Genomic DNA, 25491 nt, shown 5'->3' with positions numbered 1-25491 from the left:
AGAACATATAATATGAGAAAATATGTGCGAAACGTTCGATTATGAACCCATTTAAAATAAATTGTAACGCATTTTGGGAGAAAATTATAACCATTGATAGGTTGTGCCTGACTACCTTTACTGGTAAGCAGTACTTGATATTGTACTCGTGTCTTGTGTAGGGAAACTTGCTTTAAATGATATTTATTTCGATTTAAACTTGGATTTGCCTTTAGTATTCATCTTGAAAGATACTCCAGACATATTTTATTTTAAAGTATCAATTGTGCAGATCATGATTGATCGATCCCAAGGAAAAATAGAGACCCAAAAAATGCAGGTTCAATTCTAAACAAACTACGATTTATTGACATGGCAGGGAAAGTCAAATCAGTAAAACAAAGCAGTTGAAAAAACTGATCATTAAGCCTGATTTGCAAATTAACTCATTTCAAATGATAAGGAATGACTTCATAGTGTGTCAGAATGATTTTTATACTTGGTACCAAAAACGTAATGGATCCAAATCGTAAGTAGTATCCAAACGTAAGTATAAATATCATTCTAATAGAATTGAGTACATTCTAAATTCTATTAGAATGATATTTATACTTGGCATCAAGAACAGTTTGTTGCAAAATCTTTACCTTTTGATCTGACAAAGCATCGTGTGGGGGAAGGGTTCCACATGGGGAAAAACAAGATCTTTCTCTCTCCGGCACTTCGTTGGGTTCGGCATTGAGAACAATCCACGGTTGAGACTGCACCAGGCTCTCTTGCCGAGGGGCCGAGGCCCTGGGTTTTGGCCTTCTTTGTCCCCATTGTCCGAGGGGCCAAAGGCCAGCCAGGAAACCCCTTCTAGACCGATCTCCTGGCAGCAGGAGCAAAAAAAGAGAAAGATGAGGTCCTCGGTCACCGGTCGAAGTTTCCAGTCGACGCTTTTCAAAATAAATGTCTCAAAATGGCCGATATTAAATTAAGTCACACAACGAAATAAATCTCTGGCGTGAGTAATGATGGAATACATAGGCACCTAACTCATATTTTGATTACAAATGAACACTCTAGGGGTTCAAAACCTTATTATACAGCTGGTGAGACTGGTTACTTCCTGTCAATGACAGCATGTTTTCAATCTTTCGTCGCTGGGAACGTTTTGTGAAAATGCATTTGGAGCCACAAAGACAACGTAATATTTTGAAAACAAAAAAACAAAAAAAACACAAGAACAAAAGGTTTTAATAGAATAGAATATACCTTTACTTAACAATTGTGTTTGTGAGCAGTCAGAGGTGTAGAGGTGAAAAGCAGGGGGCTCAGTACACATCCTTGGGGGGCGCCGGTGCTCAGTGTTAGGGTGGGAGAGACGTGGTTGCGGAGTTTCACAGACTGTGGGCGGTTTGAGAGGAAGTCCAATATCCATTAGCACACAGGTGTCAAACAGGCGGCCCGCGGGCCAGATCAGGCCCACTAAGGGATTGAATCCGGCCTGCGAGACACTCAGAGGAGCGCAAGAGAAAAACAAGCTGCAGGTCGAAATATGTCCACTTAATGTTGCCAAAGCCAGGTGCCTTGAGCAAAGACACTGTACTCGTAATTATTTCTCTCTCTCTCTCTTTGTCACTTCTTTTCTCCCACTCTCTGTCTCTCTTTTTCTCTTCCTTTGTTGCTCTTTGTTTTTTTCCTCTCTCTGTCTTTTTAACTTCTTTGGCTCCAACTTCCTTTTTTCCCTTTCTCTCTTTTCTCTTTCTCTCTTCCTACCCTTTGCGCTTTTTTTTCTCTTTTCTCTCCCTCTGTCTTTCTATTTCTCTTTGGATTTCTTTCTTCCTCTCCCTTTCTTTTCCCCCTCTCTCACAACTTTTTATCTTTTGTTTCTCACCCTCTCTCTTTTTCTTTCTTTGTCCCGCCCTCTCTCCTTTTCTGTCCCTCTTTATCTTATTTCTTTATCCCTCTTTTTCTTTCTCCCTCTTTTTCTTTCTCTTTAATATACTAGTCCAGCCCCCGGCAGAATGTTTGTTCTATCGTGTGGCCCCTGAATTCAAATGAGTTTTGACACCCCTGCATTAGCAGATGGAGGAAGAGAGTCCTAGGTGAGAGAGTTTCTCCAACAGGATCTCCGGGATAATGGTATTGAAGGCTGAGCTGAAGTCCAAAAAGAGCGTTCTGACGTAGCTCCCCCAGTGGTCCAGTGGGCTCATCAGAACTATATGTAAATGACCCATTTAAGGACAAAATTCGTATCCTTGATCTTAAAACAGGGGCGGCACGGTGTTTAGCGCATGTGCGGCACAGTTCTGAGGTCATGGGTTCAAATCCAGCAACCAACCTTCCTGTGCAGAGTTTGCATGTTCTCCCCGTGCTTGCCTGGGTTTCCTCCGGGCATCACGCTTTCCCCCCACATTCCAAAAACTGCATGTCAGGTCCAAATTGTCCCTAGGTGTGAATGAGTGAGCGAATTGTCTGTCCCTGTGTCCACTGCCTGGAGATGGCTGGGATGGGCTCCAGGGCCCCCGTGACCCTACTGAGGATAAGCGGTGCAGATAATGGACGGACGGATGGATCTTCAAACATTTGAAATGTCCTATTTTTAAAACGAACGGAATGAAATTGGTTCGATGTCCCAGCCCACAACGAACGAAACGATTGTTTGTTGCGACCCGAATAAGGAGACGCTGTGCCTCCGCAGCGACAGTGGTTGGGCGACTCGGTGGAGATGGAGATGGCGGCCATGTTGGAGAAAAACTCCAGCGTCCTGAAATTCGGCTACCATTTCACGCAGCAGGGCCCCAGAGCCCGCGCCGCCGCCGCCATCACCAGGAACAACGACATGCGTGAGGAACATCATCCGTACAACCGCTCCCTTATTCGGTTATTTTGTCCGACGCTTTCTTTTTTGGTTCCCGCAGTTCGGAAACAGAGGCTGAGATGAAGACCGGGATGTCGCGCCGATCGAGGACACGTGACGCCGTCGATTCATCTCATTGGTGAGGAGGAGGAGCATCTGTAAATACTTTCAATAAAATATTTATTCGAATCCTCTTTGTAAACGTTTGTGCACCTTTTATTGGACCATCTCTTAAAACAAAACAAAAAACAAAGAAATATGCGAAAGTGGTGTCCAAACGACCATTTAGACCAGGGGTGTCCAAAAGGCGGCCCGCGGGCCGGATCAGGCCCGCTAAGGGATTGAATCCAGCCCGCGAGGTAACGCTGAGGGAAGCGCAAGAGAAAAACGAGCTGCAGGTGGAAATATGTCCACTTGATGTTGCTAAAGCCAGGTGCCTCTCTTGCTTTTTTGTCAGCCTGTCAAACGAACTTCTGCCCCACAAGACTTGGTCCCGTTTGCCTGTTGATATTTCCAGCCCGGTATTGTTCCGGTTTCGTCCTGTTTAATTGCGGGTTCCAGTTTTGTTTCCGTCTGTTTTTGTCCAGTTTGTTATCTTCTCCAGTTTTTGTTCCCGTCTAGTTTCTCCTGTTTATTTTCGATATCCTGATTCGTTATCAGGCCAGCTAAGGGATGGAATCCGGCCCGTGAGATAACGCTGAGGGAAGCGCGAGAGAAAAACGAGCTGCAGGTTGAAATATGTCCACTTGATGTTGTCAAAGCCAGGTGCCTCAAACAATGTACTTCTCTTTTTTTCTTCCTTCGTTCCTCTTTGTGTCTTTCTCTCTCATTGTCTTTTCTGTCTTTCTATTTCTCTTAGGATTTCTCTCTCTCTCTCTCAGACATATCTATCTATCTATATCTATATCTACTAGTCTGGCCCCCGAGAAAATGTTTGAAAGTTTTAATAATAAATAATAATTTTTGTGGGCTTTTACTCCCCCGGGTGACATTAAAGAGCCTCACGGCATGAGGAAGAAATCCCCCCAACAAGCAGGTAGGCGCCTTGCGTGGCTGTCTACGTATTGGTGTGTGAGTGTGTGTGTTGGGCGCCATGTAGTTTAGTCTACACTTCTGAAAAGCCATTTTGTAAACTGACAGGACGGAGCAATGGAGATCACTTTTAGTGATTTGGCGCAATTAAAGTGGACCGGCTCGTGGCCTTGGGGTAGGGCGCCCGCCTTGAGACTGGGAGGTCGCTGGTTCAAGCCTCGGCCGAGTCATACCTAAGACTTACAACATTGGTACTCATTGCCTCCCTGCTTGACCCTCGGCATTAAGGGTTGGAATTGGGGGTTTGCTCACCTAATGACTCCCAACACCTCAGTTGGGTTGAGCGAGGGGGCTGGGAATCCCCTCCTCTGTATTACTCTAGCCACCTCCCACTAGGCAACATAGCTATGGTATATATATTTAATATAAAAAAGTGGCGCAAAATTTCCGCCAAGGGCAGCGCGGCGGCGCAGAGGTGAGTGCGTGTGCTGCACAGTTCTGAGGTCATGAGATTGAACCTCCGGTGTGGTGTTTGCACGTTCTCTCTCTCTCCTGGGTTTCCTCCGGGCACTCCGGTTTCCTCCCACATTCTAAAAACATGCACGTCAGGTTAATCTCATCTCATCTCATTAGCCGTACCGCTTATCCTCATTAGGGTCACGGGGGCAGTGGACACCCTGAACTGGTTGCCAGCCAATGGCAGGGCACACAGGGACAGACAACTTGCTTGATCATTCACACCTAGGGACAATTTGGACTGGCCAATTCACCTGAAATGCATGTCTTTGGAATGCCTGGAGGAAACCCACGCAAGCACGGGGAGAACATACAAACTCCGCACAGGAAGTCTGGAGCTGGATTTGAACCCACGACAGGTTCCCTGACATGAACTGTGCCGCACAAGCGCTAACCACTGCGCCGCCGCGCTGCCCTGTCAGGTTAATTGTCCCTGGGTGGGAATGAGCGAGCGAAATGTCTGTCCCTGTGTGCCCTTGGCTTGGCTGGCAAGCAGCTCAGGGTGTCCCCTGCCCACTGCCCGAAGACAGCTGGGGTGGGCTCCAGCACCCCCGCGACCCTACTGAGGATAAGCGCTGCAGATAATGGATGGATGGATGGAAAATTTCCGCCACTTAGTAAAAATAAAACTAATGTTAATGAAGAAAATCACAGCTCAAGTGAGGAGCGGAAGCGCGATATGGCGAGGGAACGCCGTCATTCACTTCCAAGCCCCTTCTCTAATGGCACCGTTTCCTCTCATCTGGCACGCGGTCAGCTGACAACATTCTTCAATTTCATTTTAATCACGCCAATCGTCTTTAAGTCCCTCCTGATCCCGCCACTTCCCGCCAGCACCCCGTCTATTTTCAACCCCCGCCCGGGTGAAAAGGAGCCACCGGGCCGGGCTTCGGTTACGGCGTTCCTGGCGGAAGAGGAGCCGTTTTGGCCCTTTACGGGTCCTAACAGCTGCTCGCCTCCCAGGATTTCCACCGCGTATCAGAAATGCTTTTCTTTTTCTCGCCTCGGATGCTTTTTAGCGTTCTTTGAGTGACGGCCGCCGAGTTGCTCTCGTTTATGTTTTTTCTTTTCTTATATTGACTTAGGACTTATCTGCTTTTTCCTGCCAGCAGTTTAGACACTAAAACAAAAATTCTCTCGACATTTTTGACAAATATATTTGTGAATTAAATACAGCGTAATAGCATTCAGCATGCAAGTCTTACCACGCTGCAAAAAGTGACGTCAAAAAATGAGAGGAAAATGTCATAAAATGGAAGTATCTCCGGATCAAATTTTGATTCATGACGAGATCATTTTTTCTTGTTTGAAGCATTTTTTTCCTCATCTTGCAAACATTTTTTTTCAGATTTTGTCAGGAACCAAAACAGGATCAGGACCCAATCGCGTGACAAGCCTTTATTTTCCGGGAAATGGGGAGTCATGCGCGTTAGGCAGTCGGTTTGGCATGGAAAGACAGGAAGTCAGAGACCGACGAGGTCGATTCCAATTGCCCGAGTTGATACCGGACAGGATGGGACAGACAAAACAGATAACTAATCAGGATATTATTGAACACATGTGCGGTCCCTTCTCAAGGTTTCTTCATTTTCCTCATGTTGAGGTTTTGGAGTTTTCCTTGCCCCCATGTTGGTTTCAGATCAGGGGATGGTGTCATAATAGTCTGAAAAAATAGTCTGCGCAATCACCTGAGCAGCCCTTAGCGCGTATGCGGCACAGTTCTGAGGTCATGAGATCGAACTTCCTGCGTGGAGTTTGCATGTTCTCCCCATGCTTTCATGGGTTCTTTCCGGGCCCTCCAGTTTCCTACCACAGTCCAAAAACAAATTCCATATTGTCCCTAGGTGGGCATTAGCGAAAGGTTGTCTGTCTCTGTGCCCTGCGACTGACTGGCAACCAGTGGAGGGTGTCTCCTGCCCACTACCCGAAGATAGCTGGGATGGGCTCCAGCACCCCCGCGACCCTACTGAGGATAAGCCGTGCAGATAATGGAAACAAAAGATCTCCGATCCTCATGTTTCTTTCCACGCATTAGCGGCCCTGACGAGTCCCCCTAGCTCTCATGACCCTGGCGCACTTCTCTAATTGAGCGCCGCTATGCCGAGCACGACAACCACTGCTGGAATCGCCACCCAAATTAGCACCTGAACGGCTCTTCTGCTACAGATTTACGCTTAAAATGGGATGAGGTGAAAATGGTGAGGGGCAATGTTCCCTCTAAGCTGCGCGCGTGCGCAGTCGCACACTGCCCGCACATTCTCAGCGCACAAGAAAATCGAGCCAGCTCACAAAAATCAGAGCTCGAATTTGCTAATTAAGAAGCGACTCAAGTCAAAGTTACAGTGCATGAAGGTCAAAATACACGGGTTCCCCCGACGTTGTGTCCTAAATGCGGTAGTTTGAAGTCAAGGTCGAAGTAGAACAAGTTGAGTAAAGTCGCTAGAGTTTTAAGAGAACCGGCTTCTTCGGCCCGGCTCACTCTTTCGGGTCCCAAACGGCTCTTCGGTTTGTTTTTACTTCTTTCATCCCAACATGACCAAATATGATGTAAAATGATGCACAAAATGACTTAAAGGAATGGTGGAATAGAACAAAAAGAAAAAAATACCAAAATGAAAAAGTAGTGCGAAGCTGAGGGAAAAAAAGGAGACAAAAGGAAGAGAAAAAAGAAGGAAAAATTCAGAAAAAACCCAGAAAAAAAGAAAAGATAGAAACAAAGGAAAAAAGTAAATAGAGAACAAAAAGAAAAAAGTAACAGCTCGGAATAAATAAACACAATGAGACTTTTTAAAGGAATTTAAACAAAAGTTGAAAAAAAAACACGGAAAAAAGAAGAAAAAGTTTGTGTTGCATTCAAAGAATTTCCAATGATACCAAGTGAATCTTGTTGCCAACATTGTACTTCCACTCAAAAAATGTGATTGAATACAGTTGTGTATCGTGCAACCGACTCAATAAGCCCCCCCAAAATTTAGTATTATGCTACAAAAGATACCAGGAATAAAAGAAATCTTGTGAAAGAATTGTAAAAAGAAATGACGTTTGTAGGCCATCGTACTTGAGTCAATTCATTCAAAAGAGAGAAATAATTTTGCATTGCCGGAAACTCAGCAAAATGTAACTTGATGTCAAGTTTTGGACATGTTTGATCATGAATTAGTTGCCACACTTGGGATTGCCGTTGCTCACTGTTGTTTCAAGCGTTGCTCACTGACTTTGTGTGAACGCTCGGACCCGTAAGGAAAATGACAGGGAACATTGGTGAGGGGTGCGCTTGGTGAAGTGACGGGCTGGAGGTCTGGTGCGCAACGTGGATATTGCCTTGTCCAGGAAGTTTTCAATCGCTCACCTCGTGTCTGCTAACAAGCATCCGGCGAAGTCAAGAGCGAAGGCGGCTCGTCTTCGTCCGAATCGAACTCCGCGTCTCCGTCTTTCACCCAACGGCCGCTCGGGTCCCGCAGCCATCCGTCGCTACGGTGTCCAAAAATGACAGTAAGCGACCCGACGAAGGGGAAATCGCAATGGCTGTACCTTTTAAGTTTGAGATAATGCTCCAACTCGCGTCTCCTCTGGGCCGAGATGGGTTCCGAGACCGGAGGATCGCTTTCCGTGTTTTTCGACGGGTGGAACGTTCCACTTCCTGTTTTCAGCAAAGTCCATGTGCTCGATATTCATATCGGAGAGCTTTTTGAAGCGAAGAGCTACCTTTTTGTTACTGATTAGCGCAAAGGACTGCTAAGTTCGATATGAATTTCCAGAATTACAATCAATGTTCCCTCTAATTCTCCACGGGTCTGAGCGTTCACACAATGTCGATAAGCGACGCTTGAAACAACAGTGAGCAACGGCAATCCCAAGTGTGGCAACTAAGTCATTATCAAACATGTCCAAAAACTTGACATTTTGCTGAGCTTCCGGCAATGCAAAATTATTTTTCACTTTTGAATGAATTATTGCAAAGGTTGTACAGCCTACAAACGTCATCTGTTTTTACAACAATTCTTTCACTAGATTTCCATTTCTTTTATCTCCTGGTAACTTTTGTCGCATAATACTAACATTTTTGGGGGCTTATTGAGTCGGTTGCACGATACACAACTGTATTCAATCACATTTTTGAGTGGAAGTACAATGTTGGCAACAAGATTGACTTGGTATCATTGGAAATTCTTTGAATGCAACACAAAGTTTTCTTCTTTTTTAATTCCTTTAAAAAAAAATCTCATTGTGTTTATTTTTTCCTAGCTGTTACTTTTTTCTTTTTGTTCTCCATTTACTTTTTTTCCTTTCTTTCTTTCTTTTCTTTTTCTGGCTTTTTCTGAATTTTTCCTTCTTTTTCTCTTCCTTTTGTTTCTTTTTTTCTCAGCTTTTCACTACTTTTTCATTTTGGTATTTTTTCTTTTAGGTTCTATTCCCCCCCTTCTTTTAAGTCATTTTGTGCACAATTTTACATGATATTTGGTCTTGTAGGGATTAAAAAAGCAAAAACCAACATGAAGAGCCGTTTAGGACCCGAAAGAGCCGGTTCCTTTTAGTGAGCCGAGCCGAAGAAGCCGGTTCTCGAAAAATTCTACTGACTTGACTCAACTTTTTTCTACTTCCACCTTGACTTCAAAATACCGCATTTAGAACACAACGTCAGGGGAACCCGTGTATTTTGACCTTCATGCACTGTAACTTGACTTAATTGGCTTCTTAATTAGCAATATGGAGCCCTGATTTTTGTGAGCTGGCTAGATTTTCTCGTGCGCGGAAGAGCTCTGGGTAGAGCGCAATTGCGCACACACGTAGCTTAGAGGGAACATTGATTACAATTTATCATGTTATTACCATGTTATTGGAGCTATCAGTAAAAACAGGTTCAGTCAACTAAAACATCCTACTTGAATAAAGGCACAGAGCGATATATATATATATATATATATATATATATATACACATATGTAACAAGTGTAATATTCACTTTTGTTTTGTTGAAATTCCTGCTGAAATATGGTTGCATATTTTATGTATAAGTGTCCTGCAATGAGCGACACGATATACACACACACCATGGGGTTAGCACCTCCGCTGGTTTTCAACATCTATGAGGGAAATTAGTATTTCGGTAGAGTACAAGGTACGGCAAAACTAACGTAAATGACGACAGTAGCAAAACGAAAATAAATCCAAACAGCTTGACAACACCAATGCCATTACTGTGTATGTTGCAAGATTTGTTAGTTGTGGTTTCAATGTCGTCAATTAATTTTCTGCGGGGCACCGTTAGTAGCGCGCTGGAGACTGTTAACAATATCCGCCTTCCGGTCACAAAATCAGAAGCCAAACCAAACCTTACCCTATACCAGCAGGTGGCACTGTTGGGCTCGTCATTGCAGGACACTTATGCACAAACTAAACAAACATATTTCAGCAGGAATTTCAACAAAACTAAAGTTATCATTACGCCCCTTATATATATGATACAGGCTATTCTTCAAAACAATTTACCGTAAATTCCGGACTATAAGCCGCTACTTTTTTCCCTAACTTTCAACCCTGCGGCTTATTCAGTGATGCGGCCAATTGATGTAAATTTTCTAACGGCCGCTAGCGGCGCTCAAGGGTTGCTACCATTAACTGCCCTGTCAAAGCTATATTATTATTATTATTAAAGCTTTGAAAACTGGTGTACCGTCTTTCTTTGTAAATATCTGTAACCCATGTATAATAGGTATTTGCAACTGTATATTTTTGTAATGTATTTATTTTAGACACTTATTCTGATATGTTTTGCACGGGTGAATGAAAAAGGAGGGGCGGAACAAACGCGGGGTGCCGAGTTTAAGTGGGGACCGCTAAAGGTGAGGGACAGACAAGGAAAAAAGAGGGGGTAAAAAGTTGGTTAAAGAAAAAGTTGCGTGAGTAAATGTGTTCATCCGATATATTTTTCCCACCCTTACCTTTGGAAATATACACTTTTTTCCTTGGATTACTTTCAACGGGACCCGGACTCTGCAGGTCTGCATCAAACCTTAGGTATCGGTATCATTTTCCGTTCATTTTGCCGGCTGTGATTTTTGGACTGTGGACTTTAATGAAGGACATTTAGTTTTAATCGCGGGACTTTAAGTCGGGTTTGGGTTAATTTTGTGTTTGTGTTACATGTTTAAATGTGGGCGCATGCGGCTTATATACAGGTGCGGCTTGTGTATGTACAAAATCGGTTTTCCTCTTAAAATGTGGTGGGTGCGGCTTATAATCAGGTGCGCTCTATAGTCCGGAATTTACGGTAGGAAGAATTGATCATGTAGTTAAAGAGACTATTTCCTAGAAAATCGTAGGGCTACTAAAAGCCCTACGTTCGAGATCCCTGATCTAAGGCTTGAAGATTTGGCCTTGGTCAATACCTGAGATGCTCAGGGTGTCATCTGATCTCAGGACACCACAAGATGGCGCCATGTGTTGATGATCAAGTGGACTTTGGCCGCTGGCTGACACTTTTTCAGTTTTAGTGCTGCAAAAAGGGAAAAGGGTCATTATTTGGGGGCCGGGACAAAGCCTGAAACTGACATGCCTTGTTTTTCGATGGCAACTGTTATACGGGGCCGTTCTCAGCAGAGCGTGCTGGGTCAGCTTCCTTGTCCGCACCAGTAAAGGAGCTTCTGAACTGGATCCTTGCTGGGAAATAAAACAAAAAGTGTATCCAACTATACAGTGGCTTGCCACATTTCAGACTTCCAACATAAAGATAAAAAAACTGTCATTTGTTGTGAAGCATCAACAATAAGTGGGACACAATCATGAAGTGGAACACACTTTATTGGATATTTCAAACTTTTTTAACAAAAAACGAAAAAGTGGGTGTGCAAAATGATTCACCCCCTTTACTTTCAGTGCAGCAAACTCTGTCAGGAAGTTCAGTGAGGATCTCTGAAGGATCCAATGTTGATCTAAATGACTAACGACGGTAAATGGAATCCACCTGAGTGTAATCAAGTCTCTGTATGAAAGCACCTGCACTGTGATCGTCTCAGAGGTCTGTTTAAAGCGCAGAGCATCATGAAAAATGAGGAACACACCGGGCAGGTCCGAGATACTGTTGTGGAAAAGTTCGAAGCTGGATTTGGATACAAAAAGGTTTCCCAAGCTTTAAACATCCCAAGGAGCACTGTGCAAGCAATAATATTGAAACGGAAGGAGTATCAGACCACTGCAAATCGACCAAGATCGGGCCGTCCCCCTAAACTTTCAGCTCATACAAGGAGAAAACTAATCAGAGATGCGGTCAAGAGGCCTACGATCACTGCGGATAAACTGCATAGGTCTACAGCTGAGGTGGGAGAATCTGTCCATTGTCATATACTGCACAAATCTGGCCTTTATGGAAGAATGGCAAGAAGAAAGCCATTTCTTAAAGATATCTGTAAAAAGTTTGCTACAAGCCACCTGGGAGACACACCAAACATGCGTGAAAGAAGGTGCTCTGCTCAGATGAGACCAAAATCCAACTTTTTGGCAACAATGCAAGACGTTATGTTTGGCGTAAAAGCAGCACAGCTCATCACCCTCAACACACCGTCAAACATGGTGGTGACAGCATCATGGTTTGGGCTTGCTTTTCTTCATTATTCGTCAAAAAAGTTTAAAATATCCAAAAAGGTGTGTTCCACTTCATGATTGTGTCCCACTTATTGTTGATGCTTCTCAAGAAATGACAGTCAGAAAATTCAAGGGGGTCAAATAGTTTCGCAAGCCACTGTAAATTGCTGTACAACACTCCTCACGCAGCTACGGTTAATCTTATCAATACGCGAAGCTCAGTTAAAGTGCCGAAAGGCAAAATCCACTCCGATAGCCAGTGTCACTCACCTGTTGGTCTTCAGCTTTGACTAGGTTTTCTTGTTTCCGTTTCGTTATTTCATCCCTCAGCCGAGCCTTTTTACCATAGAAACTCTTTAAACCTAAAACACAGAATGTATTATGACAGGTCGTTTGTCATTTTAAGTTTAGAGACACAAGTACAGTGGAACCTCGGTTTTGGAACGCCTCTCTATTTGAACAAATGGGAGTCCGAGCAAAAATTTCGAGAAATTCTTGCTTCGCTGTTCGGTCAAAAAAATCGGAGTTCGTGCTTCCTTTTGCTTTCGCTTTTAATATAAATAATAAATGACCTTAATGACACCGCCATGAGTCACTTTAGAAAAGTGCTAAAAAGAAGGCAGAAGCAAGTGTCATTAGATCGGTATTTTAAGAGAAAAGAACATCCTTCCAAACAATTATTTTCCTCCCCACCGTCCACCTGCACCTTCTGCTGACCACCACAAAGGTAAGAAATCCTATTCATAATTATTTTCTTTATCCTTTTATTTTTATTTTTACACGTTCATGTTAGGCAACACGGCGGCGCAGTGGTTAGCGCATGTGCGGCACAGTTCTGAGGTCGTGGGAACCTCCTGCGTGGGTTCAAATCCAGCTCCCGGCCTTACTATGCGGAGTTTGTATGTTCTCCCCGTGCTTGCGTGGGTTTCCTCCGGGCACTCCGGTTTCCTCCCACATTCCAAAGACATGCATTTCAGGCGAATTGGCCGGTCCAAATTGTCCCTAGGTGCGAATGAGCGAGTGAGTTGTCTGTCCCCGTGTGCCCTGCGATTGGCTGGCAACCAGTTCAGGGTGTCTACTGCCCACTGCCCGATGATTGCTGGGATGGACTCCAGCACCCCCGCGACCCTACTGAGGATAAGCGGTGCAGCTGATGAGATGAGTCGTTCATGTTAGCGTAATCTTTCGTACGGAAGATTACGATAACGTACATTAGCTTTATGTGGATGTTGGAACCGAACCCAACTTTCAGGGAGTTGGAACGGATTAAAACGATTTACATTATTTTTAATGGGAAAAATGATTTCGGTGATCGAACAAATCGATTTTCCAACAGGGTTCTGGAACGGATTATGGTCGAGAACCGAGGTTCCACTGTAATAGCGTGGTTTATTTCACATTTTGCAACATTAAATACACGAATGAGAAAATGCACTGACGAGCTCACCTTCTAAATGCCGTTTTCCTTTTCTGTGGACGGTCAGCATGTCGACGGTGTCAAAAACGGGACGGTAGTGGCACACGAGACAAGAGTATCTAAAAAAAAATTGCAATGAGATGTTTCGGAAATCAAGAATAGCCCGCGGACATTCACATGTTCATATCTTATTATCGTATTTCTGAATGTTGTTATTGCTAAATTGTCATGATTATTGATGCGAGGCTCCCTGTCACTATTTAAACCCTCGTCTATCTGTAACCTGTTGTCAGTCCGTCTGCGAACCTCAGTTTACTCTAAGCAAGCTTTTCGACCCTGACTCACTCCTGTTTTGGCGCCCGTCTGTTTCCCGGCTTCGACCCGTTTTTGATATTGACCACGTCTACTTTCCGCTCCTGGCTTTCGACTCGTTGCCGATCTCGACCACGTTTTTTGCTCTCCTGTCCCGGCTACTTAGTGTTCATTTGAGCTGTGAAAAGTGATGGGTCCCGGGGACTCGCATGCTCAAAAATCTATGGGTCCCGACAGAGATCTATGGCTCCCCAAAATTTAGCGTTATCGAGCTTGAAATTGTAAATCGGCGACAAATATATAATATAAATCTATGTATTCATTCCGTTTTAATCATCAAATTATTAATTCATTTCTGCATCAAATTATTGTTGGTAATATACCGATTAAACGGATAACCACAAACCTGTTTTTTTTTAAATTTTCTCCTTTTATACTTCCTTTTTTTCTTAACTTCTTTATACAACACAATTCGTAATTTCAATCATCAAAGCAAGTGAGCCGTTTGAGAGACGGCTCTTTTTAATGAGTTGAGCCAAAAAAGCCAGTTCTCTAAAAATGATTTGAGACTATGCGTCCCCAGCAAAAATCATGCGTCTAGGACGCAGGGACGCGGGCAAACGAGAACACTGGCTACTGACCCGTTTTTTTCCGCTCCCGACCCCGCCATCGCTCGCCACAGAAGTGCCACTTCCGCGTTCAAAGCGAGCGAGCCCCTAACCCGGGCGCGATACGCACGACACCGCGAAAAGCCGAGCGGGTTCGGGCGCTCGGCGCGGAGGCCGGCCTGTCGGAAGCGCAGCAGAATGCGCGTTCACGTGAGGGGGGGAGGATTTTGTACGGGAGTCGAATTTGGGCACAACACCGGCGCCTGGCGTCTCCCGCCCGGGCCGCGATGGCTCTACATGGCGCTACACGGCCCCCGATGGCTCCGGCCGACGGACGGGCGGCCGCGGGGGAAAGGGGTAGGGGGTCCTGTGGGGTTAGGGGGGCGGTGAAGCGGAAGTTATTCATATGCTATAGAATAGAAGTGTGTTTTAAGTTTAGATTTAAACAGTTCCACTGTGGTTGCAGATCGAATCAATGGGCGGTAGTGGCTCAGGAGGTAAAGCGCTTGTCTTGGGATCAAGAGATCGCAGTTCGAATCCCGGCTCCTCCGTGTTACATGTCGAAGTGTCCTCGGGTAAGACACTGAACCCCTGATACCTCCAATAAGCAGGTTAGCGCCTTACATGGCTGCACGGCCGCTATTGGGAAATGTGAAGCACACTGTAAAGCGCTTTGGGAAGTCTTGACTTGAAAAGCGCTATAGAAATGCAGATCATTTCATTTCATAAATAACAATTCTAATTCTAATCACAGTGTGGTCATTGTTTACCTTCCATTACTGAGAAGCGTTGCTTCGTCTTCTGGTATAAAGTTTGAGAGAAGATCAGCCACGCGACGTTTCTGCAAACAAACGCAGCAGCTATTGTAGCAACTAGCAAGAAAATTATATCATTTATAGGAGAATTTCTGTCGTTATTACTGCTTAGCTAAAGTTAGCTTACTTTGCTCACCGTAATGTACTTTGGTGGCCGAGAACACAGTAATATTTACTGTTTAATACTCACTTTGAGGATGTTTAGCTGACTCTTGTCGTTACCTTCCCGTTTAAAAGACATGTTTTTGTTCGCACAATTTTGCTTAGTGACACGCTAGCTAGCTAGCTAGCTAACAAGCAAGTTATGTTGCCGATGGCGACTGCGACGTTCAAACGCAGTTGTAAATCTTATAAATTTATTTTGATGGGACACATCTCATTGCGCGATCACCGTCTCAGTACCCACGGCAATGTCAATCTAAACGAAATTTAAACGATTTCATAGTAAATTTAATACAAATCTTTGATTGTCAATAACAAAGATGATCATATTAATTTAGTTGAAACCCCAGCTGTGAGTGGAAGCTTGTGTGCTGGTTAGCTGTCCAGCCTAAAAATATTAAATGTGTCTTATTTCACATTGATATTATTAAAATGTATAACATCAAATCGATTTTAAACAACATAGTACATCAAAAGTTTGCCTCGTTTAAGTGTCTTTTGTAAATGTTCCGAGTGTCATGAATGCTTCACACCCAATGCATCACGGGAGCTGTCACTTAGCAGGCAGTCATGGCAACACATGACAGCGGAAGAGGAGACTTCATTTTTAACTCTTTTAAATTCGACATTTTCGCCGTTTTTCCCCTTGTTTAGTTTCCTTCGCGTGAACCTTCCTTTCTAATGGCAACTCCGTTTTACGATAGACATCTCGCAAGTGATACGGGAATGTGTGGGGCGATAATTAATCCGTTTACTCGTTGACCGTAACCAAATCTGTAACTAAACAATTGGTGTCAGTCAGCCATGTTGGCTTCTCTTCGATTTGACGAACTTTAACAGAATTCGAGTGTTCGCTTCTCTCGTCGAAATGTCGGCGGGGAAAGAGCCCGCGGACGCCGGTGGAAGCGTACTGTTGCGAGGCGTCGGGAGCAGCAGGTCTTACGGAAGTCTGGTCCGGTCCAATTCGTCCCCGGTTCGACGGAGACACATCGAACACCGAATCGAAACCGGTGAAACCCTCCAAGGCATCGCCCTCAAATATGGAGTCAGTGTAAGTATAGCCCGCAGTATTTGCACTTCAATGTCTTCATAAATATTGATCTTTTTCTTCACACCTCCATTAACCAGAAAAAACGAATTCATAGAACAAGGAGAAAAAAATACCGGTCTGATAAATACCGGTCTGTTATCAAATGTTCAAACACTAAAACTTTAATTGGGCACGTTTAACCCAAATTCATTCAATACGTGGACCGAGTAATTAGTAAGTAAGATCAAACATCTAGTTGGATCCGGCCATCTCTGTCTGTCCCTCACCCCCTCATACACCCCTCTCCGGAGGAAAACAAAGCTTATACAACAAGGACAGTACAAACATCTTCTTTGTTCCTTATCTCTTTGTTTTCCTTATCCTCACTGTAAAATGTGGGACTGGAGTGCCACGTCCAATTTCGTTGTCACAATATATCTATCCCATGTTGTAACAATGACAATAAAGGTATATTCTATTCTGTTCTATTCTAAAAGTCATCACAACAAGAAGATTAGTGTTTTCTAAAGATAAGTCTTTAACGGAATTAAATCTACTTTTAACACTTGAGGTAAAGCTTAAGACTCTCGAGCTGGATAATAAAGTTTTGATTGGCCATTCCTGTATGGGACCATGAAGATTCGGAAGGCCAGGTTTTGGGCCTTGCCACCCAGAGCCACGTGGCTTGGAGAGCCCGTGGTTCTCTCCGTTCCTGTTGTCTGGAGTAGCATCAAGATCCACCGCCAAAAAGTATCAGAGGTGCTGTGGAATGCTCTTCCCCCTGAGATCTGATCTGCAACCTGAGTGGAAATGTTTAAATCTGAGCTTAAAACACACCTCTATTATATAGCATATGAATTACCTATATTTCATGTTGACAATATCTGTGTATTATTTGCCATCATGTAGGTTTTTGATCAGGGGATGGTGTCATCATAGTCTGTGGTTTGCAATAATCTGTGGTCTGTGCAGCCCTTTGAGACTCTTTGTGATTAAGGGCGTCACAAATAAACAGGACTTGACTTGACTTGACTAAAGAGCAAAAACAACTCGCCCAAACTGTAAATTGAACCATTAGCTAGACACTTTCCCTGCAGAATTCAGGCAGCTTTCAACAGCACTTTCTCAATCTCCTTGAACACTTCTGGGTCCTTGATGGTGGGTGTAATCTTGTAAGGCTTCCTTTTGACCAGATTTCCCGAAGAGGAGCGTGGGATCTGGGCAGCGCGACGGCGCAATGCTTACAGAGTGTGCGGCACAGTTCTGAGGTCATGAGATCGAGTTTGCATGTTCTCCCCGTGCTTGTGTGGGTTTTACTCCCACATTCCAAAATCATGCATGTCAGGTTAATTGGCCGGTCTTAATTGTCCCTAGGTATGAATGAACGAGTGACTTGTCTGTCCCTGTGTGCCCTGCAACTGGCTGGCAACCAGTTCAGGGTGTCCCCTGCCCACTGCCTGAAGACAGCTGGGATGGGCTCCGGCGCCCCCGCGACCCTACTGAGGATAAGCGGTGCAGATAATGGATGGATGGCGGACTAAACGGACCTTCCTGAAGGCGGCCACAGAAAAGACTATAATCCTCAAAAGAAATACTTTAGAGGATTATAGTTTGCCCTAACTACAATCATTTTCCTTTTTTATTTTGGAAAATCATCCTGCAAGGTTGACGTATTTCACCATTTTCCGAAATGATAAGGGCTGAACCAGTAGCCAAATTATTATGAACTTCTAATATTTTTCAGGGGTTTAAAAGAAAACTTGTTTTAACCAGTCTGATAAAGTGATTTATCAACAATTTATTGACTGATCAATTCTAGAACAACTGTCTTTTGCAACTCTAATGTGGAGATCTTAATCTCCTAGTTTGTTTTATGCAGGTCTTGATCATATGTCTGTTGAAAAAACACGACTTTAAATGATATAAATGTTTTGAACGTGTATTTCAAACACCGGCATTATCTTTCAGACGGAGCAAATCAAGCGGGTGAATCGAATGTACACCAATGACTCCATTTTCCTGAAAAAGTCCCTGGCCATCCCTGTTCCCTCTCATTCGGAGTGTCAGGCAACTCGCGCGACTGACGCCGAGGACAAAGAGGATGGCGTCGAAGGTTCGCTTTCGGGTGACGAGGTCTCGCAGCCTGATAAGAACTCGACCGCGAGCTCCTTCGGCGGCGAGTTGACGGCGGCGGATTTCCTCAGCCGATTGGACGGCGTTATCAGTGAGTCCAAGCGGGCGGCAGCCAGGAGGTGGCAAGACGCAGAAAAGAGGTGATGCTGCTCTGACTGTCTGTCCATAGACAATATCTGTCTAGATAGCAATGTCTTACAGACAGTCAGCTCTTTATACTGAGGTCCTTGTTGGCGGTGTTACTATAAAATATAGCTACAATCACTTGGGTGCCGAGGTGCCTAACTTGTTTGGGTGTTTGGGCAATTGGGTTGGCCATGGTCCAATTTTTTTTGAGTGTTTTTTTTTGCTATTTATTTCCCTTTTATTTTCTTTGTTATTGTATGTGTGTGTCTTGCTGTCGGTCACCCCTCTTGAGGGATATGACCAAGGTAGATAGATAGATAGATAGACAATCACTGGTTACTTCATTTCAAAAGTAATTGACTTACTACCCCCCAGAATACTGACACCCAAAGTAGCACATAACTCTCAAGGTAACTGTCTACCATATTTTGTAGACTACAAGTCTGCCAGAACCCGAACAGACGCTGGACCCAGACGTAACGTTTTCACAAGCTTAATTTTACGGGAATGGGGCAGTCATGCGCGTGAACACAGTCACCAGTGATTCGGCGATTGCTGGGCGGGAGAAGTGAGACCGAGAAGTCAGGCGCGGGAAAACAGGAATCCAGAGGCAGACGAGATCCAAACTGGAAAGGACGGACGGGATTGATATTGGATACAGCAGCAAGATACCGGACGGGACAGACGGGATCAATACGGGATACTGGTTACACGAGCAAGAAACCGACCAGGACGGGACAGATGGGATCGATACAGGATACTGGGTACACGAGCAGGATACCGGACAGGACAGACAGGATCGATACCGTAGACTGGAGCAAGATACCGCACAGGATGAGACAGACGGGATCAATACCGGAGACTGGAGTAAGATACCGGACATGACTTAACAGACGGGATCGATACTGGATACACAAGCAGGATACCAGACAGAGTCAAAATACACGTCTTGCAAGTGCAGAAGTTGGTTGACGGACTGACCAGGAGTGAATGAGAGCACTGAGTTTAAATAGGAAAGAAGCCAATCAGGCAACGAGCAGCAGTTGGCGCCAAACGGGTGGGGCCAAGGGATGGCAATGGGAAACCGTGACAAAGTTGCACTACTTTTAAGTTGCACAAGCCAAAATATTCAAAATTAAGAAATAAAACATATGTATCACACCGGAGTTGCATTTGTAATCTTAAAAGGTTAGTTAAAATAAAAGAGAGAAATGAATGAACGTTACATGACTGAAATGCACGTTAATTTCAGTAATGATGTAACAAAGAGTTATTCATAAATGACATGTTTACCAAACTATCAATTTTGTCAATCAATTCAGATTCAGATATACTTTATTGTCATTCGTGTACACGTGTATACAGAACGAAATGTCGATACATCTGACCCGCACAGTTTCCTTGAGCGTCAGCCGAGATAGATAAGTTTAACCATGCCTTTGTCAGAATTTTAGCGCAGCAGTTCGCCATCTCGCGGTTCGATGTTAGTTCCAGTTGTAAATGGTCCAGTTTATTGTCCAGAGGGCGAACGTTGGAGAGGAAAATGGATGGGAGAGGCGTTTTGAAGGGTTTAGCCTTTAGCTTAGCGGTTAGCCCGGCCCGACAACCTCGCTTCCTCCTCCGGTCACACCGCTCTCTTGCCACTCTGCTTCGCTGCTTTGTAGATCGCTGGGTCTTGTTGACGTAGCACTCAGAGGCTAAGTAAACACTCCCGAGTGGCCGTAGCACCGAGCGCTTGATTTCTGGATGATCGCATTTCCGGCAAAAAAATTGCGATCGTATATTAATCTGCAGTTTGAGTTGACTTCGAAGACTGGGTTTTTATGAGCGAAGTGTAAAAAACTGTAGCGAGCCGATGCAGCCGAACAGGGGCGCCGCCGTGATGACATGATCAAGCGTGTCTGTTTGTGATTGAGAGCCAGCATAAAAAGCATGCTAGAGTGGAATTTATTAGCTTTTACCATAACATGAGTTTGTCAATCTGGCTCTAAAACAGGAGTGCCGACACTTTTCAATTCGCCAGCTCTGTTGAAATTTTGACTCAAATTTTGTTTTAAGTTCAAGTAATGTTGGTCATATTGACATTTTTATTTATTTATTGTTAAAAAACCTATTTAAGTTTGTTTTATGTGCGTTCATACAAGTTGCTGAAAGGCCTACATTTTATTTCCTGCACTGCTAGTTTTTGGTTCAAATTTCAGATTAGTCGTGTTGGTTGTGTTGAATTTGGATTTATTAACTGTAAAGAGTTTCAAAGAGCTATTAAAGTTTGATTTGATTTTAAAACAAATATTCTTTGTTGCATTATCAAAAATGTCTTACACCATATTTCAGGCTTTCACAGCAAACGAATATTGACTCCAGATGTTGGTTATCGCCATCCTCTCAATCCTAATAATCGGTATCTGTATCGGTCCTAAAAACCCCATAGAGAGTTCGATCCCCACAGGTCTGCTTTGACTTCAAGTAACCATAAGGCCAGGCCTCTATTGATCTGTTTGCTCTCTCTCTTTGACTATCTTCTCTCAGACTGGCTGAACTGGAGGCAGTTTGCACCAACAAGTTGAGCGGGCGTGCACCCTCAGGGAAGGCATCAACTGCCGCCGTACCTCTCACCACAACTAAGCTCACATTGAAGCTGAAGGAGCGAGAGGACGATATCTTTGAGCTGTGAAGCAACAGAATTCATATAGCGCAACACTGAAGTTGGGTAGGATTTGATGTACTGAATTTTTTGGACTATAAGACGCAGTTTTTTCATATACATGGAGTTTGAACGGGGGTGCGACGTATACTCCGGTGAGACTTGTATGTAAAATTATTTACGCATTATTACAGTGTGTGAAACTCGAGACAAAATGTTACAGGACACCAACTCTGAAACGTTGCCTGCCCCATTTTTCACAACTTGAAACACAATAACACGACTCATTGCAAAAAAACACGTTTATTAAGTATTGATAATCGGAATATATAACAGAACAACACTTTAAAATGAAGTCGATTTTAAATCCACTTAGAAAATTCATTGCATGTATATGACATCACTGTTTTCCATCTACTGTCAGTATGTACCTGTATTGACTCATCTTTATTCATGCAATGTTTAAGTTTTGTCGTCTGCTATGAGCCACGTGAACTCCTCTTTCCACCATGCTTTTAATGTATCTTTACGTTTGGTAGCATCATCAATTTTGTTAGCTTCTTTTGAATATTTCTCCTGGCTTGATTCCTCACCACTTATCCATTTTTCTTGTGTTTTCGGTGCGTCTGCTACAAGCCACGTGAACTCCTCTTTCCACCATGCTTTTAATGTCTGTTTACGTTTCGGAGCGTCATCACTTGTGTTAGCTTCTTTTGAATATTTCTTCTGGGGCTGAGGTTTTGCCTTTATTCCTAACCACTTATCCATTTATCTTGTGTTCTTTGTGCATTTACTTTGGAAAATGATATGCAAATTCGCGACCTTATAACGCTCAGGAGACTCCGGAAGTTATTCGATGCAGGTTTCTGATTGGCTGCCGAGTATGCAAATTGCCAAACGTACCGTAATTCCGAAACTTCCAAACTGAACGACAATTTAGAAATCAGAACAAAGCAAACGTTTGATTTGAAAAAAAATAAATAAATAAAAGCGAAATATATTTTTTTTTCTTTCTTGAGAAAGTTGTCAGCCACCCGGGCGGAGACGTTGTGTAAGTTGTATGCCCGACGTAAAAGATGCACACGCTGAGCGTCCGGGCAGCCGTTATTTCAAACACTGATCATTATATCATAAAGTTTTACATTTTTTATACCGGTATGCTGTTATTTTCACACTAAAATGGAAGAAGGCGCTCTAGCCCTGCGTTAATGATTGCACGAACTACCTTTCTTTGTGACGAAGCGATGTTTCTTCAGTTATAACATAATTATGAAATCTCTGCAGAAATGTGGGGGGCCCGCACATGCTCAAATAGACAGTTTGTATTACAAAAGTCAATTCCATTGAAGTTGGGAAAAAGTTTAAAATGTCAGTAAAATTAGAATAGAATGACTTGCAAACCTTTTCTAACCCATATTTAAATGAATACACCACAAAGACAAGATTATCCATGTTCAAACTCATAAACTTTATTTCCATAAGCAAATAATGATAAACTTAGAATTTTATAATTGCAACAAGTGCCAAAGTAGTTGGGAAAGGGGCTTCTTCACCATTGTGTTACATCACCTTTCCTTTTAATAACACTCAATAAACGTTTAGGAAGTGAGGAGACTAGTTGTTGAATCGTTGATAGTGGAATCCTTTCCCATTCTTGCTTTATGTACAGCTTCAGCTGTTCAACAGTCCGGGGTCTCCTTTGTCTTATTCTGCGCTTTATAATGCGCCACACATTTTCAATGGGAGACAGGTCAGGACTGCAGGCAGGCCAGTCAAGCACCCGCACCCTCTTACTACGAAGCCACGCTGTCGTGAGACGTGCAGTGTGTGGCTTGGCATTATCCTGCTGGAAGAAGCAAGGGCGCCCATGGTAAAGATTCTGTTTGGATGGCAACATACTTTGTTCCAAAACCTGAATGTACTTTTCTGCATTAATGGTGCCTTCACAGATGTGCAGGTTACCCATTCCTTGGCCACTCATGCACCCCCATACCATCACAGATGCTGGCTTTTGCACTTTGCGTGCATAACAGTCTGGGTGGTTCTGTTCTTCTTTGGACCGGAGGACACGACGTCCACAATTTCCAAACACAATTTGGAAAACTGACTCATCAGACCACAGAACACTTTTCCACTTTGTATCAGTCCATTTTAGATGGGCTCGGGCCCAGAGAACCCTGCGGCGTTTCTGGATGTTGTTGATGAATGGCTTACGCTTTGCAACATAAAGTTTTAACCCACACTTACGGATATAGCGTCGAACTGTATTGACTGACAGTGGTTTTCCAAAGTGTTCCTGAGCCCATGTGGTGATGTCCTTTACACATTGATGTCGGTTCTTAATGCAGTACCGCTTGAGGGCTCGGAGGTCACGGGCATTCAATAATGGTTTACGGCCATGCCGTTTACGCACAGTGATTTCTCCAGATTCCCTGAACCTTTTCACAATATTATGGACTGTAGATGATGATATCCCTAAATTCCTTGCAATTGTACTTTGAGGAATGTTGTTTTTAAACTGTTCAACAATTTGCTCACGCAGTTGTTCACAAAGAGGTGAACCTCGCCCCATCCTTGAATGTGAATGACTTAGCTTGTTCGGGTCTCCCTTTTTTATACCCAGTAACAACTCTCACCTGTTGCTAATTCATCTGTTCACCTGCAAATAGTTGGTTGATTTCCATTCATCCACTTTCTGAGTAGTTATTGACACCTGTCCCAACTATTTTGGCACGTGTTGCTGTCATCAAATTACAGAGTTGATGATTTTCTCCCAAAACAATAAAGTTTATGAGTGAAGACAATAAATATGTTGTCTTTGCTGTGCATTCATTTAAATATGGGTTGAAAAGAATTTGCAATTTACTTGGATCAATTTTTATTTGCAATTAACACACTTTCCCAACTTCATTGGAATTGAGTTTTGTAGTTAGTGCCTCCTAATGGTACAAAAAACCTTTCATTCACTATTAAAACAATATTTATTGAAATAATGAGCAAAAATACACAAAATATTATACAAACGAAAATACTCATAGGTAAAGAAATTTGTATTTCTTTTACACAGTGGAATCCAAACATGTGTATGTATGTGTGTATCTAGGGTCTTGTGGAAAGAGGAAACGAAGCGGCTTGTCATCTTGGAGGAATTGTTTACTGGTAAAAGTGACACCCAAGGATAGATATTTCATTGCATTTAATAATTTGGAGTAAAGCTGATATTTTGAGAAGCATGTTATTTATTCTAGTGTTTTCAGAATAACTCGCTGTTACTGAAATTAACCGGCATTTCAATCATGTAACATTCTTATACCGTACAGTTTGTTGTTCTCTCTTTTTTTCAAAAAGCCTTTCTAGATGATATGTATGTGTGTTGTGTCGGATTTTATCAAATACTTTCCCCCCCTCAAAAAAATTGGACTTATACTCCGAGTGCGACTTACACTTGTTTTTTCCTTGAATATGCATTTTTCGACCGGTGCAACTTATAGTCCGGAAAATACGGTACATTTCGGACACTCTTTATTCATGTTTACTGATGCGTGCGGACTGTGTGACTTAGAGAAAAGTCACGTCGGTACTCATGTGACACGTATGAAAATGGCAAACAACAGGCAGGGTTGTTTTCAATGCTTATTAACTTATGCACTCCAGCAAGTGAATGGAGAACATGTGAGTCTAATTTTGTGACTAATTCATATAATCATCTAGATCAGGGGTTTGGGGACCTTGGGTTCGCGAGCCATATATGGCTCGTTGAATGAGTACATATAGTTCGGGGATAAAATAAATCCTTCGCTGGTTTTCTAAATGATTCCAAATGCGAACTGCGCATTGACGACCGCAAAACGAGGGAAACCAAAGCAGCATTGAGTTTTCAAAGGGTTCAATCCGGTTTAAAAAGGAATGATTCTAGACTTTTTACTAGGGGTTGTATATTGATATGGGACAGAGCCTATGGCATTAGATGGATAGATAGATGGATAGATATATAGATACTTTATTCATCTCCGCAGGGAAATTCACACTTCCAGCAGTATCCTTGTGTTGAAAAACACAATAATAAAATAAAAGATGTTGATGTAGAGTATTTAAATAGTGCCACGGAAAATACACACTGAAATAAAAATAGGGTAATATGCAAATGTGGGGGTGGGGTTTCATGTGGGCTTTTACTCCCCCGGGTTGAGTTCAAGAGCCTCATGGCATGAGGAAGAAATGATCTCCGCAGTCTGTCCGTGGAACAAAATTATTATCTCTTCATAGATTTGATCAAGGGCAGCACGGCGGC

At 43.3% G+C, this 25491-nt stretch overlaps 3 protein-coding genes across 9 annotated transcripts in view; 2 read left to right on the top strand and 1 right to left on the bottom strand.

Moving 5' to 3' along the window:
• Nucleotides 1-3026, top strand: part of tmod4 (tropomodulin 4 (muscle)) — a 44565-nt gene extending 41539 nt beyond the window's left edge. For all 6 annotated transcript variants that reach the window (XM_088327687.1, XM_088327688.1, XM_088327682.1 and 3 more), the window contains 2 exons: nt 2666-2810; nt 2886-3026. In XM_088327687.1, the coding sequence (XP_088183813.1) occupies nt 2666-2810; nt 2886-2908 (168 nt within the window). In that variant the 3' untranslated portion in view covers nt 2909-3026. The remainder of the gene's footprint in view (nt 1-2665; nt 2811-2885) is intronic.
• On the bottom strand, nt 321-15642 carry scnm1 (sodium channel modifier 1). 2 transcript variants are annotated; one of them, XM_088327691.1, is made up of 9 exons: nt 15296-15459; nt 15061-15131; nt 13401-13489; nt 12224-12315; nt 10929-11032; nt 10762-10868; nt 7904-8012; nt 7722-7843; nt 705-850 (listed from the first exon to the last, which is right to left on the bottom strand). In XM_088327691.1, exons 1-8 carry the CDS (start codon nt 15344-15346, stop codon nt 7732-7734), a joined length of 735 nt encoding a protein of 244 aa, XP_088183817.1. In that variant the 5' UTR covers nt 15347-15459; the 3' UTR covers nt 705-850; nt 7722-7731. The 2 variants fall into 2 exon arrangements, with proteins under 2 accessions (XP_088183815.1, XP_088183817.1); XM_088327689.1 differs by lacking the exons at nt 7722-7843; nt 7904-8012 and having other exon boundaries at nt 321-850; nt 15296-15642.
• Nucleotides 15643-15827: 185 nt separating this feature from the next.
• On the top strand, nt 15828-21675 carry lysmd1 (LysM, putative peptidoglycan-binding, domain containing 1). Its single transcript, XM_088328165.1, has 3 exons — nt 15828-16318; nt 18266-18570; nt 21086-21675. The coding sequence occupies exons 1-3, from the start codon at nt 16136-16138 to the stop codon at nt 21228-21230; spliced, it is 633 nt and encodes a 210-aa protein (XP_088184291.1). The 5' UTR covers nt 15828-16135; the 3' UTR covers nt 21231-21675.
• The last annotated feature ends 3816 nt before the right edge of the window (nt 21676-25491 follow it).

Source organism: Urocampus carinirostris, chromosome 2, assembly GCF_059441175.1.
Source record: "Urocampus carinirostris isolate Australia breed hairy pipefish chromosome 2, RoL_Ucar_1.0, whole genome shotgun sequence".
Lineage (NCBI taxonomy): Eukaryota > Metazoa > Chordata > Actinopteri > Syngnathiformes > Syngnathidae > Urocampus > Urocampus carinirostris.
Note: the sequence above shows the minus strand (reverse complement) of the source record. Positions and strands in the feature narration are given on the sequence as shown.